The sequence below is a fragment of the Nanorana parkeri genome, unplaced genomic scaffold (genome assembly GCF_000935625.1).
Source record: "Nanorana parkeri isolate BGI_ZX_2015 unplaced genomic scaffold, ASM93562v1 scaffold173, whole genome shotgun sequence".
NCBI lineage: Eukaryota > Metazoa > Chordata > Amphibia > Anura > Dicroglossidae > Nanorana > Nanorana parkeri.
This window is the reverse complement of record NW_017306441.1, coordinates 56,710-72,576: the sequence shown is the minus strand read 5'-3', so window position 1 is coordinate 72,576 and position 15,867 is coordinate 56,710. Positions and strand designations below refer to the sequence as shown.

The 15,867-nt window shown below is 42.8% G+C and overlaps 1 protein-coding gene across 1 annotated transcript in view; it reads left to right on the top strand.

Moving 5' to 3' along the window:
• Positions 1-15,867, top strand: part of CD79A (CD79a molecule) — a 27,240-nt gene that overhangs the window by 4,493 nt on the left and 6,880 nt on the right. The window contains exons 2-3 of the mRNA XM_018554772.1: positions 7,267-7,584; positions 11,400-11,518. Coding sequence (XP_018410274.1) covers positions 7,267-7,584; positions 11,400-11,518 — 437 coding nt within the window. The remainder of the gene's footprint in view (positions 1-7,266; positions 7,585-11,399; positions 11,519-15,867) is intronic.

The following is a 15,867-nucleotide window of genomic DNA, read 5'->3' as shown; positions in this document are numbered from 1 at the left end:
TATATATATAATGACAAACTGCAAGGTTTTGTCGGAGAATGAAGACATGCTGCAAGAGTGGGTGAAGACTGGAGTCATGCTGCAAGAGACAGTCAGAGACTGGAGACTGCTAGTAATCATTGTCATTACAGCTGGCTTTGCCACACAATAAGTGGCAAAGGGTCACACGTGCCACACATTGAGCACCTGGGGCTTAAAGGCTAGGTTCACACCTGCACTACATCGCACAACACCCAAGACGCTCTAGTGCACACAGCGATTGCCACACGGACCCATTGATTTCAATCGGGTGACATCCGCGCGGCAATCGCTAAAAAAAGGTACAAGTACCTTTTTTTGCGACACACGACTCGCCCTGCGCGACTGGGGTGCCATTAGAAAATAATGGCACCCACAGTGCGATCGGTTCACACATTGGCGACTCCCAACCGCGCGGCAATCGTGCACAAAACCGTGCGGATTGCCGCGCAGTCAGGAGTCGCCTAGGTGTGAACCTAGCCAAAGGGTTATATTCCATAAAAGATGATATGAATGATGGTAGCAGGCGAGTGACTGATTCCCTAGCTGTTAGGGAACTACATATCCCAGCACATCCTGACAGCTGCAGCATGCTATAATACCTACCGGGGGCAGTAACGGGATATTAGCACATCATTGAAGGAAACCTACCATTGCTGACTTTGGCTTCACAAAATACTTGCACCCAGGCTATCATGATGATCCAGTTGTATCAGTACTTTCTTAGTTATTGCCTAGGAACATGTATGGAGTTCCGGTTCCGGTTAGCATGACACACCAGGACACTAGGATCTTAATGGGCACTTAAAGTGTATGTAAAGCCAAAAGTGTTTTGCTTGTTTTGGATGGAGTAGAAAAGGGTTAAAATCCTTATCAGGTTATCTCTGGGACTGCTTACCTATCCTTCAAATTACAGATGTGATATATGCTGGTTCTGTGTTTGATTTGGTTCTGGTTCTGCGTCCATTTAAAACATACTTAGCAGAGACATATGGTGGCTGCCATTGCTGCCAGGTAGTCAGATTCCTCCATCTTCAGTACTTTTTGGCTCGATAACCAGGGACAACCATAAGTGGCAATGAAACAAAAACTTCTGATCTGCATACTGCTTCTGGATCAGCAACTCAGAAAGTACCGATGACAGAGGATCAGCCTGCCAGCCTAATAACTAGCATTTTTTACAAAGACGGGACAGCCATCACAGCCCCCATATTCTCTCATAAGCATTAGAAGGATGAGGGTGCCACAAAGCTTGATTTAGTCCAGTAATAATATTATTTTTCATGACAAGAAATCAAAAATATGAAGGGAATTTATCAAAACTGGAGCAGACAAAATCTGGAGCAGATGTGCATGGCAACCAATCCGATTTTCTCTTTCATTTTCAAACCTTAACTGAACAAACTGAAGAAAGCAGCTGATTGGTTGCAATGGGCAACTGCTCCAGATTCTGCCTGCTCCTCTTTTGATAAATTCCCCACAATGTGTTTTAGGGACTCAAAATAGCCTGAGATCTGGGTCACCAAACTGACAGGCTGTCAGTTTGGTGACATGGATCTCATGCAATTCGTCTTGTTGTCCAGAACAAATCTGAATTCACTGCCAGCACACAAGCCCAGATGAAGGAGACGTGTTGAGAGCCCAACACACTTTGGCTTATGGATTACTTGTAGTGAAAAATCAGTCCTCATCAATCATATGCCATCTGCCATACTGCCTGAAGGAGTCGTTCATGCAGCTTTTGTTAGCTAATTCGGAGGGCATTAGGGTGTTGCAGGGTGGAAAATGTACCTGAAGCTAAACAAATAATTAAATTACAAAAAATAGTTGGGTTGCACTGATACCTGTTTATCGGTATTGAGTACCTTTTTCTTTCCGGTACTCACCGATACCGAATACTGATACCGGAAGTCCCATTAAGGAAGCCAGGCTGTGTGTAATGACTTGCCACCTGGCTTCCTGATTAGCCGTAAAGTCGTCTCCATGCTTCCTCGTCACCAGGTGACTCGCCACCAGCTTCTCGACCAATCAGGAAGCCAGTCGGCGAGTCATTAGACGGCGCCCGGCTTTTTGATTGTGATTTGATTTTTGATTGTGATGAGGGAGCATGAAGCTGGCTTTCTGGCCAATCAGGAAGCCGGTAGTGCGGGTAATGACTCACCGTCCGGATTCCTCATTGGTCGGGAAGATGGCCAATCAGGAAGCTAGGTGGCGAGTCATTACACCAAGTGACAAGGGAGCATGGAGCCAGCTTCCCGGCCAATCAGGAAGACGGGCAGCATGTAATGACTCGCTGCCTGGCTTCCTGATACCGGAAATTTGGGTATTGAGCTAGGCACCGGATCATTTGGGCTAGTACGAGTATCGGTGCATCCCTAAAAATAGTGTTTCTTTCTACATATTACAAAGACACAATAGTTAGAGGTGTATATTTTAAAAAAATCAGCAGGGCTATTCTTCCTGCAAAGCTGCATGAACATTTATTTTGTGCAACTGTTAAAAAAAATCGAGTGTTATTAGGCTATTTGCTCACTAGGTCAATTGTTATTCGTTCCTGAAGAGTAGAGTGAATGAGAAAAATACTGCAGTATGGCCACTAGATGGAGCTGAAGATCACAGGCAATATATACTTATTTCCTATGGGCCTCAGCTCCATCTAGTGGCCATAATGTGGTATTTTCCACATCAAAAAGAGCACACGGCCTCACTCTTTTATGTACCTAAAGAAAAGGTTTTCACTGGAGTCCTACTTTATCTTTATTGTCTCTCTGTGGGTAGATTATCACAGAAAGAGGAACAGGAAACACCTGGGAATAGAGTTCATCATTCTCTAAATCCCAAGAGACAATGGGTGGTGCAAAGTAAACTCAGATGACTGATGGTTGAGATTTTCCAGTCTACTAATACTAAAAACAAAAAGTATATATCAGTTTAATACTATGCAAATTATGGATTAACCCTCTGCACACTGCTATACACACCTACATATGTCTAGCAAATGGTTCGCATATATTGCAATGCAGGCAGTCCTCGGGTTACAAACAAGATAGGGACTCTAGGTTTGTTGTTAAGTTGAATTTGTATGTAAGTTGGAACAGGTAAATTTTTTAAGTGTAACTCCAGCCAAAATAGTTTTGCTTTGGATAGCAGAGAAAAGGGTTTACCCCATGTAGTTTTGTTCTGCTGTGTGTGCCCCTGTTCACAAGATTTCGCCTTACTTTCTGTCCATGTGACAATTGGATTTTGAAAATTGTGGGTTGTCGTGGAAACACGGATTGTTGATAAAGCTTCCGTGGAGACATCTTTTTCCCATGATAACTCTAACAGGAGTGAATTTCCCTTCCTAGGGTTAGATTTCCTCTGACTTCCTGTTGTCCCAAGGACAGGTAGTGAGATTAAATCTTTCTAATGAGGATACAGACCGCAGTAAAACCCTCACAGTGACCCAGAAGAAGAGGTGGACATCCCTCGTCTGCACGTCTTACAAGAGCCAACTTCCTGTAATGTACGTACAGTACTACAAACCAGAACCAAAAAGGCGGGCACTCCTCGTTGGCACGAGCGCGATAGCATTACAACTACCCCTGCTGTACAGTAATAGCCTACGTTTGTAAGTAGGAGTCGTATGTAAGTTGGATGTATGTGGACTTCTTGTACATGTTGAAGCAAGCCAACTGGCCAAATTAACTCTTTGGCCATTCCCTACTCTACTGTGCAAAATGCCAAATACTTACTTGCTCATAGAATACTTTAATGGATCAAAAGTGCCAATACAGGGTAGACAGATACAGTCTGAAAGGAGCTACAGTCTTTATGAAATGTGGGGTGGGGAGTTTTATATAATTGGAAACCTGTTTTCCTGTTGATTTTTTTTTGTTAAGTGTGTATTGCAATTCATTTTATTTAATGAATAAAAAAAATTATTTTAGTTATTTAAATGATTTTCATTTCTGCCTTATCGTATCCAAAATGTTTCTGTTCTGCTGTTTTTGGTTTTCTTTTATTCCTAGAGGTTTTGTTCCCAAAGGATTTGTTCTTCTTGCGGTATTTGTCTAAAGTATATATTTAATACCCATTCAGTTTGCTTATTTAATAATACACATTACCAGTCTAGACAAATGCTTCTTTGAATTGTTTGAACTTTGCTTTCCTAAAGTTCCTCGTTCGCATTCATAGTTTGTTTGTATCTAGAGTCTATAGAACTCCCTTGTCTAACACGTTTTGAATGCCAACTCAAATCTTACTATACTGTTGGTCACTGTTGACTGCCTTTCTTCTTGGTGCCTTTGCAATTTTGTAGCAGCATTTGAACTGCGGCAGTGTCTTATAACAAACTCCAATAAGTACAATAGAATTATTACCATAACCGCGTATATTTACCTGTATAGATCCCACGCTGTCACCGTCTTAAGGGACATCTTAATTCATTGCTGGGCCTTTTCATATCCTATGACCTTTTTCTTTTCTATTCTTTCTGAGCACATTATAACTTTGTGAATTTACAATTAAATCATGGCCATCATTCAACCAGCTTTCTGTTTATAACTAATAAATCGTCATTTGGTTCAGTCATCAGAGATTCCAATTTACTAAATCTTCATTTGGAAGATTTCTTCTTTTTTCTTTAATGTAGGGCTGCGGAAATTAACGCTTAATTCCTCGATTAATCGTTAATTTTTTTTATCGATTACATTTTTTTTGATCGTTAACTCACCTCTCCGCCGGCTTCCGGGTCTTCCGGGATGTCCATGACGTCACCTGACTCCTCCCCCCTTCCCCGAGTGGCTCCATAGGCTAACGAAAGGAAGGGGGGAGGAGTCTGGTGACGTCCTTCTATGGTGCAGTGCATGCTATGCTGGTTCTCCTGCTGTCACGGATCTCTCCACCTAGCCAAATAGGCTGATAGGTTCCAGAAAGTAAATAATTTTATAAGGAAGAACCTGGCCTTTTAGATTCCTCCAGGTTTTCAGAATTGTAGCTGGGATCTGAAGCTCTGGAGATTTCTTAGAGCTCTGGGTGGGAGGAGTCTCCAGTCCTGGGCCCAGGTGTTGCTAATGATCAGCCTGGGCTGATCAGGTGGCTGAGAGCAGCCTCCTTAAGAAGCCAGCCCAGAGCTCAGTGTGAGAGAGTTGTGCTGGAGTTGTGTGTGTGCAGGAGGCACATGGACACCAGCAGACTTGTGTGCGTGCTGGACGCACATGGAACAGCCAGGGGAGGCTGGGAGAGGTTGGAAAGGTCGGTGATCCTAGGACCTGTTGGACACACTGCTGGTAGAGCAGTGTGAGTATCACATGGAGGTGTGCTGAGAAAGCTGAGGAAAGCTACTAAGGACTGTACAGTATATCCTGAAGATAAGTGGATTGTTAGAAGAAAAGCTGATTATGAGAATGTTGGCTCTTCTTGTGTAACAGGGGAGGTCTACCCTGTTGATGGAAACAGACCTTTTGTGTTTGCCCTTTAATAAAGCTGTGTTTTACCTGAATTTCCTGACTACAGTCGAGTGTCCTTGTTACAATATATATACCTTATGTCCAGAGGGGACTAGTCTAGCTTGCTCAACCTGCCGTGCCAGTTCTTTAATTACAATAAGTAGATGTTAAATTAGACAAAACAATAATTATGCCTAAAGTCAAGTCTGAATCTTGTTGCCTGCAGGCATGCTAGGAATACCAGCTTAGGAATTTAGTGTGTGTGTGTATACAGCGGTGTATTTACAAATGCTGCTGCCCTAGGCAAAACAGCAACGCCGCCCCCCCGTAACTCCTACTTACAAACGGAGGCTATTAGGGGTAGTTGGAATGCTACCACGCTTGTGCTGACGAGGAGTGCCCCCCTTTTTGGGTCTGGTTTGTAGTACTGTATGTACATTACAGGAAGTTGGCTCTTGTTAGACATGCAGATGAGGGGTGCCCACCTCTTCTTCCGGGTTGCTGTGAGGTTTTTACTGCTGTCTGTCTCCTCATTAGAAAGATTTAATCTCACTTCCTGTCCTTAAGACAACAGGAAGTGAAAGGAAATCTACCCCTAGGAAGGGAAATTCACTCCTGTAAGAGTGATCATTGGAAAAAGGTGTCTCCACTGAAGATTTATAACCAATCCTTGTTTCCACGACTAACCAAAATTGTCCATATCCAATTGTCACAGGGAAAGAAAGTGAGGTGAAGTTTTCTGAACAGGGGCACATACAGCAAAACAAACTTTACAGCGGGTAAACCCTTCCCTATGCTTTCCAAAAAATTTGTTTTACCTCTTCCAACTTGCATACAAATTCAACTTAACAACAAAGATACAGTCCCTATCTTGTTCGTAGCCTGGATATACCTGTATATACATTATATAAATAGATAGATAGATAGAGTAAAAGGTTAGCATGTAAACGGCTTCCATAGAAAACAAGGATTAAACGTATATACAACCTGTACTGCACTGATGTTTTTGCGAGTCACAACCCTTTCTAAAGTTACTATATCATCCTCCTATGGAAGCCCTTGAGTGCCTACAATAACCTTTGCTGCATTATTAATTCTGTGTGAAGCGCCAAGATGTTTATCTTGGATAGAATGCTGATATCACAGACATGTTGATAGAGAGCTGGACCCAAAGGTATAAAGGGTAAGGCTTGAAATTCACATTTGTGAGGTAGCCCCATGTCAACTGAGGCTATCTTTTGGGGATCCCTGGACTTGTTTAAATAGTGTAGATAGGATGAGAGCTCCACAGGTCTAATGTGCGTCTGTTAGGCTTTAAAGAACAAAAGGTCATAGGAGAGCCAACCTGTTTTGGTGGCTTAAAACTTTCCTTCATTAAGGCTTGGATGCTGGCAGTAGAGTAGAAAATAATTGAGTAGAAAACTGGACAACAGATTGCAAAATGAAAAAATAAAAGTTGTGCTAGTATAGGTTGCTGGGCAGCTTGACTGGCGACCCATGCAACTCTTTCAGGCCCCAGAAAACGCATTGGCTTTCTCTTCATTGCTCTTGTCATGTCCAATAAGACCTACTGGATATCACCTTTCTTTTGTGTGGGTATACTGTATGTGTATTAGTATAGATATAGATAGATGTACGAAACGTACTTGAAAATGATGTAGGGACATGTGAATTTTACTAGCATAAGAACATGTATTATCAACAAGCTAAGGACCACAAAGAAGCAGTGTGATGGCCACCCGTGGCTCAGAAAACCCATTTTGACATGCCTCTTCTAAGAACCTTTTGATGCTGATCTATGGCTGTTTTTCTTTCCCAGTGATTCCATCTCATGGTTTGGAGATGCTGTCAGTACCAACCTCCATCACTGTCAATCCAGGCGATGATACAACAATTGTATGTAACTTTATGAGCGAACCTGAAGAGAAGGTGGAGATCACCTGGTTTCTGTACCAGAAAGTAGTGGACAGATCAGAAAATAACACTTGGCTGTATACAAACGTAAGTTCCTTAATGGACCGTACAAAGGATCTGCAGATCAAGAACGTACGCAAGAATCAGAATGGCTTATATAAGTGCCAGTTGACTGTGAATAATATGACCTACGGTTCCTGTGGAACCTACCTGAGAGTGAAAGGTGAGTCCAAAACAAGACACATAAGGTGTGGTGCTGAGCGAACTAACTTTGCCCTGAACTTGGCCCTCACTTCCTCTTTTTTTTTTTTTTTTTTAAAACCTGAACTCCAGTCAAACAGCTAAATACACAGATGAAATAATTATAAGGGAGTTGTTTTAGGGGTATTATTGTCTATCCAGTCCTCAGATCTACACAGCTCGCTCCCAAGACAGACTTTAATCCTACATTTAGTTTACTAATTTGTATCTAGATTGTAGTCCTTCATGGGAGTGAGCTTGGAGCCGTGGCTAAAATACAACACACACAGGGGCCATGGAGAACATTAGTAGCTACCCTCCAGAAGGAAGGACAGTGTCAGCACCAATTCAGAGATGATTGGAGGATCTACAGCCGAGTGATACACAAAGAAGATACATTTCTGTTAACCTCCCTGGCGGTATTCCTGAGCGTGGCTCGAGGTTACATTTCCTGACCAGGAGCAGTAACCCTGAGCCACACTCGGGAATACCCTGAATTCACACTCACCTCGTTCCACGATCCCCGCAGCGTCTTCTTCGCCCGATGCTGGCGTCTGTCTCCAGCGTACGCTAGCGTCAGCGTCGTAGGGAGGCGGATCCGGCGGGAAATTCACATGTAAAAGCACCCAATACATACAGAATACATTGTAATACATTGAAAACAGTGCTATTACGTTACTGTAACAAATTCTATCACCTCAGCTTTGTCCCTAGAGATATTACCAGTGTTCTGCCTGCACTTTTACTATTCTATTTGCCTGGAAAACTTGAGAGCGTCCATGGTATCAAACAAGCGTCCGCTGAGGTCAAAAGCGGTTTTTGAGCAGCTTGAAAATAGCGATAGTGATGTGGAATCACTTATTGAATTGAGCGACAGCCATGCGTGGGGAAGTTCGTCGTCAGACACTGAAAGTGACAAAAGCGTGGATTCTGCGACCGAGCTTAGTGATGTGCGAACTTTGTGCCCTATTGATTGTGGTACAGATCACGCAGCGCCCCCAAGATTCCCATTTACTGGAGCATCTGGTAGGAAGGTAGATGTGGAACATGACAACCCCTTGGCCTACCTAAAATTATTTCTGACCAATGAGGTTATTGATGAAATTGTTACCGAGACCAACCGGTACAATGAGCAACAATCAGCTACTCTGCAGCGGAAGTTTTCCCGAAACAGAAAGTGGGAACCAGTGACCAGAGATGACATCTGGAAGTTTCTGGGCCTAATAATTCTTCAGGGAGTGGTGGGAAACCTCTGCAGAAGTGGTATTGGACAACCAATAAAATACTTGCCACACCATTCTTTGGCACGGTCATGTCGGAGTATAGGTTTACCCTCATCATGTAGTTTTTACACTTTGCGGACAATGAGGAATTCGACGGAGCCACTCATCCCGCCCCAAAACTGAAAACCAATGTGTAAGGTATCCCAGATGATTGTGAGGAATTTCCAACAAACCTATGTGCCAGAAAGAGACCTCACCATAGATGAAAGTCTAATGGCCTACAAGGGAAGGCTCAGCTGGAATCAATATATAGCATCCAAGAGAGCACGATTTGGACCTATAAAACCTATATGCTATGCGAATCGTCATCTGGCTATATTTGGAACTCAGTGATATACACTGGAAAAGGAACCAAATTCGACCCGAAATACAGTAGCTATGGAATGGCAAAATCTTCCGTTCTCTCACTCATGGAGCCATTGCTGAATCAGAGATATTGTGTAACAACGGACAACTTTTACACATCCCCAGAACTGTATGAGTTCCTTTTGCAACACAAAACGGATGCCTATGAAACCGTTATGGCTAACCGACGTGACCTGCCGCCAGTGTTTGGCAAGAAGAAGCTGGAGGCTGGAGAAATAGTTGCCTGGCAGAAAGGCAAAATGATGGCACTGCGATGGCGAGACAAAAAAGATATGTGCCTAATGAGTACTGCGCATAATGCCTCCACTGCTATGGTACACATGAAAGGTGCGAGAGACATCATGAAGCCGCAAGTAGTAATAGACTACAATACCACCATGGGAGGTATCGACAGAGCCGACCAAGCCATGACCTTCTGCCCAGCAATGCGGAAACAGCAGAAGAAATATTATAAGAAGATCTTCAGGCATCTTCTTGAGCAATGCTTGTGGAATGCCTACGTTCTGCTAAAAAAACAAAGTTACAAGCCTGTGCTGCATGCAGGCTTCATCTGGAACATTTCAGAACCAATCTTTTTTGACCCACCAAACGCCATCAGTGAGTAGATCTGGACGTCGTGCTGTTGGCGTTGTCAACCCAGAACGCCTGACTGGTCATCACTTCATGGACTACATCCCACCAACAGAGAGAAAGTCAGCACCTACAAGGCTGTGCGTGGTGTGTTGTTCGAAGCGCGACAACAGCGGCAAAAAAATCCAAAAAGAGACCAGGTTCCATTGTCCCCATTGTAACGTTGGACTTTGTGCTGTCCCGTTTTTCAAAGTTTACCATACCCGAGATGTTTACTGAAGTAATATTGCACCCTTGCTTGGACAGATGTCAGTGTTTTTTTGTTTCAATACATTATTTAATTAAATGTATTATTATTATATTATTGTTTTGTGTAATTTCTTTCTAATTATTTGTTGTATTATAATTTATGATTTAGTTTTTCAAACTTTATCATACTCGGGATGTCTATCGGACTCTTGTTTGGACAGATTTAGGTGAGTTATTCCTAAGATTTACTAAGAATCACAGGCCTACAATGTAAAACAACATATTTTCATGAAAAACAATGTATCGCTTAGGGTTGCTAAAATACGGAATAATCAGACCGCCAGGGAGGTTAATAGTTAAGATACTTGAATGCATTTTTAAAGAATTAACTCTTGAGTTTAGTGTCATTTTATTAATTGGTAAGTTGTATTTTGGAACAAACACATGTGTACGAAGTGTCCCTAATAAATTCTGTTTATTTTTTGATCACTACCCCGCTTGGTATAATTGCTTCATAACACACATATAATTACCATGGTGGTATGAGTGAGCACTAGATGGGATGGCCAAATAATCTTTTCCGGTGAGATACAATGGAAACTCTTCACCCCATTTATCCCTCTGTCTTCTCTTTAGATATGCAGCCCTCTCTGGCAGTAATTTTGCAAGGGTATGGTCCATCTTGTCTTCCTTAAACCTTTAAGGCTTGTTCACACCAAGCGCAGAGCAGGTGCAGACCAGATCAAAAATGCGTCTAATGTATTCCAATGGTATTTTTTGCTCCAGTTCACATTGCAGCGTGCAGTTGCAGAGCAGATCCAGAGCAGGAGAAAAAACTGCAGCAGGCCCTATTTTACCTGCTCTGGATCTGCTCTGAAACGCATCAAAAACGCATGCAAATGCCTGGAACTTACTGAAAGCCCATTTTAAACTAAAAATAAACAAAAAGAGCCCGGGAACGCGTCAAAAATGCTTCCAAAACGCATCTAAAAGACTAGCGTGCGTGTGCAGAAACCTGACCGGATCTGCTCTGCATTTGGTGTGAACAAGGCCTTACTCAACTCTTACTAAGGGCCATTCCTCATCTGTTTTCAGCCTTCCCTTGATATACTTCAGTAGAAAGGGTATGTGATAAAACAAGGGTTTACTTCTGGTCTGTTTTGATAATTTGTAGACCATATGTTGGGATTTACTGTATCTTCAAAACCTCACCATTGGGGTCTCAGAGAGATAGAAGAACCAAGTGGTTGATTCGCCTCAACATCGTCCTTAAAGTGAAATATAATTTGTGTCTTGTGTTGTCTTTAAGCTGATACCCTCTACATTGCAGATTCTCCAGTCTACCTCTTTTTTAATGTCGGAGAGGCTACAAAGAACAGAATAATCACAGCTGAGGGCATACTGTTGCTGTTTTGTGCCATCATACCCGGGACCTTCCTGCTGTACAAGGTATGCTCATTACTATTAAGAGTGTCACTGGGCATTAGCTCATATGCTGACACCTAAAGTGCACCGGTCAAGTTCAACATCTGTTCAGTTCAAAATGCTTTTCAGCTAGATTAATAAAACTCCAGCAATGGAAAGTCACCCTGTGCTCTGTGTATTCACACTGCAAACAAATGACACGCAGATGTAAACCCAATCACAAAAATCTAATATAAGCTTTGACAGGTTAATGTTATTTCAGAAGTCATTTCAATGTTTTTGAAGCTGAACTACGGGCAGATATAAAAGATACTAATGAATGCTGCTCTGTAATAATGTATACATCAGTAAATATAGTTTTTAAATGCGAGCAGTGTACGTAGCTGAATCTGAACTGTAATCAGCCTTTGGAAGTACAGCAGTGTTGGAATGTGAGAGGAAGAAGCAGTACATGTGCGGACAAGAAGCATGCTGATAGGAGGAGAAAGCAAAGTGACAGAGATCACTGTGCTGCTTCTCCTTTCACTGTCCAACCAGGCTGGTGGGAGGGTCAAGGAAGACCTGGGAAGGAAGTGGGTGAAGCAGGCATCATTCAAGTCAGGCAGAACTCTCTCTCTCCCTCTCAATCTCCCATCTTGCTTTCACTTCTCTCTCTACTTCTCACTTTCTCTCACTCCTTCTCTCACTCCTTCTCTCACTCCTTCTCTCACTCCTTCTCTCACTCCTTCTCTCTTATATATATATAGACAAATATCCATATAGATATACACCTACTGTATATATAATGTTTTGCAAGACTAAATCTTAATACTAGGAAAGGAAAAAAGCTGAAATCCAGGAAAACGGCTAAATAAATTAAATATGTATACAAGAGCTGTTTTACCTGAAAACCAAGTATTTTATTTCTTTCTACCCAATCCTGAGATTTACACAGCCCTACCACACAGTGACACAATTTTTATCCTCACTCCCGGCCTATTGACTGGAGTGTAATGGAGCAGCAGCAGAGTGATAAGGTCACCTCTCTGCTCTTTTCCTTCTTGGTTCCTTTTTAGCACATTTTGCATTCCGCACCCCTAATTGGCTCCCAGTCCTTTCCTTCTCTTTCCCATTCTGTACAGGAATTGTAAGAGGCTGATACCAAGACATATTCAGGTACTTACGCTACTTGCATTTACAAAAATGCAGTTAAAGGAGAACTATGAGGTGAGTGCTTTTCACTCACCTCATAGTTCTAGCCGACCTGTGACAATGAGACTGTCACAGGTCGGCTCAGTAGATCGGGAGGTGAGCGAACACATACCGGCGTTCGCTCACCTCTCGATCCTGTCACGGCTCTCTGCCGTGACAGGGGAGGGGCTGGATTCCCCGCTCCGATCCACCAGCGCTGACTGGCGGAACGGACGGGGGAGGGGGCGGGTACAGCTGGCTCTGCCTCTAGATAGGCAGAGCCAGCTGTCACTCACGCAGCAGGGCGGATCTCGACATTGATGTCGGGATCCGCTCCGGGTGCGGCGTCTCAGTATACCGCGAGCTGCAGCTCGCAGTATACTGAGCTTAGGGTAACAGGAGGACGCTAGTTTGTGTCCTCCCGTTACCCTAAGGAGAACTATGGGGAAAAGCCCTGACCCCATAGTTCTCCTTTAATGATTTTTTTTTTTTAATCCACATTTTGGATTTTAGATCTGCCCGGAGTTCATCTTTAATAAAATTTTCCAAATTTAATTACTGTCTTATAGAAATGTCAACGTGCCGAAGGGTACACGCACCTTTGGGAAGCTTATTCTCCATCCAGCAGAGCTGACAGTAATGATTACACCTCCTTGACCGCTGTAGAGCTGTTGGCAATCCAAGGAGTCCGCTCCACCACCTGAATGGCAAAAGAAGCTCTAGCATCTTTTATTTTGCTTTTACCATTGCAATATCATCAAAGCTTTTGATTCATAAATATCTATATCAAGGCACCTCACCCATACAAGTACAGGCATCTCATGTATGGGACCTTTTTAAGGTGCCAGACAAAGCCAAATATATTCAAAATGTATAATTTGTTGTACAAAAACTGTTAAAAATTATAATTAAAAATCAGGCAGGTATATTTCAGCACTGTTTATAGATACATTTACATCTGATGACCACGCAATATACGGTTGTGTAAAAAAGTGTTGGCCCCCTTCCTGATTTTTCATTGTTTTGCACGTTTGTCACACTTTATTGTTTCAGATCATCAAACAAATGTAAATATTAGTCAATAATATATACGATATATACTGTAACTGCGATATACCATATGTTGTTTTTAACATTTAGTGTAATAGAGATGAATACATTTGTAATATTTTTGGCTTTGTCTGGCACATTGAAGTCCCATATATGACATGATTAAACTTTATTAATAAATATCATCAGCTTCATCAATCCACTCAAAGGCACTTTTAGCCAGTCAGCTAGTTGGTGGTAAGATCCATCACCCACTGGATGTGTTAAAACTGTAGTAAGAGGCAGTGGCGTAACCAGAGTTATGGGCGCCCGGGGCAGAAATTTTTTTCCGCCCCCCCCCCTCTCAGTCCTGCCTGGGCCCGGGGCAAGCGCCCCGCCCCCCGGTTGTTACGCCACTGGTAAGAGGATAGAAAGGCTGCCATTTCTCACTTCTGAGAAAACTAGTTACTTGGCCAATATGCTTCAGTACTTTATGAGGCAATGACCTGGAGCAACCATGCAAATCAGTAGTTGTTTTTCTAACCTTCATGCCTGCCCACATATAAGTTTTGAAGCCAGAGACAGCCTGCAAACTAGCATTCTAAAGCTAGTAATGGCAGCCTCCATATTTCTCTTACTACAAGTTTCTTTCAAACTGATGGGACGTCTATTGGTAAAGTTGAGGTCTCAGTCCTGCCAGCTTCTGGAGCCATTGAACCACTGAGCTATGATTTTTATTGGCTTGCAATATGCCTCTGCACTTGCTAGGAAATTGACACTCCACAGTGTGTTGATTCCCTGTCTCCTTGCATGTCGTAACCCTCTATTCTTCCAGGAGTGTTTCATTACTATATGTGCTGGTCCAGCTCCTCTGCAGCTCCCTACATAACCTTTATTGTAGCATCTGGGGGAAGGAGTGAAGGGGAATACTATAGAGTGTCACTTGAATAATAGTGCTGGGGCTGCTGAAATGACATCTTAAATGGAGGCGCCCAGTAGCGGTCTCAGGGCTTTTGGATGTCTACACATGGGAGGCTTTTACAGATAAATAATATGTATAAAATACATTAAGTGGACATATCATCTGATTGGAAGATTGTTGTTAAAATGAATGACAGGGTTTCTTTCAAGAGAATGAGGATGGAGGATTAAGTCTCCTGGTTGGGGGGAAAAGAGCTCAGAACTTTGCAAGGCCATCAAAATCCCCAGTATTTACTAAGTGTATTCAAAGTGTACTAAGTGTACTACTACTAACCATTTAAGATTTTTTTCAGCAATGTATCTACATTTATTTTTACATACTCATTATATTGCCATATTCACTATGTTACGCTACTGTGTTCCTTGTTCAGCTGTAACAGATGCAGTAAACATCCAAATAAAGATGGTGGCTTATTACTGTAGGCAATGTATAAAATGTTTTTTCTTCAAATAACATGGGAATATAAATGCTAACTCCATTCAAAATTAAAGACCAGCTCTAGCCAAGTAGCTGATTAGGGAAGGGTAAGAATACTGTCCTTTTTTTTTTTTACACTCTGCATTTATTTTTTTTTAACCAAGGAACACGTACACCCTCTCATTTCTCATCTTGGTGCCACTGGAACAGTGAGGGTGAATGTCCCCGGTGACAGCACAGATAGCAAAAAAATAAATTGATGGAAGGTCTGACTTTTACGCACTCTACTTAAAACTAAAATAATTTCTGGCTGGAGTTGGGCTTTAATGTTCTAAGTTTCAGTGTTTTCTGGCACACTGAATCACTTGATGGTTCCTTATATCTCTCTGGGATTCTATTGGTGAGGTATGCCCAGGGCTGTCCGTAAAATAGGGCACCGTGAGAAGGGCCTGAGTTTGGGTCACGTGGGTGCGGCAGGGTGAGCAGCATGTCCACTCTGCTGCAAAATGTTTGCAGTGTGTCTGCCACCCCCTTTCTGGTCAAGGGTCATACACATCTCTTAGGACAGCTCTTAGCACCCTGGGATGCTCTGGCCGGCATCCTGCCCAGCTCCTGGCAATCAGTGATGTCACTGGTTGCCAGATGCTGGATGGGCCGCCAACCAGAGCATCCCAGATTGCTAAGAGCCTGCAGGGGAGGGCTTCACCAGCACCCACCACCCCCCACCCCATTTCTGGTTGCGCGCACCACACACACACACACACACACACACACA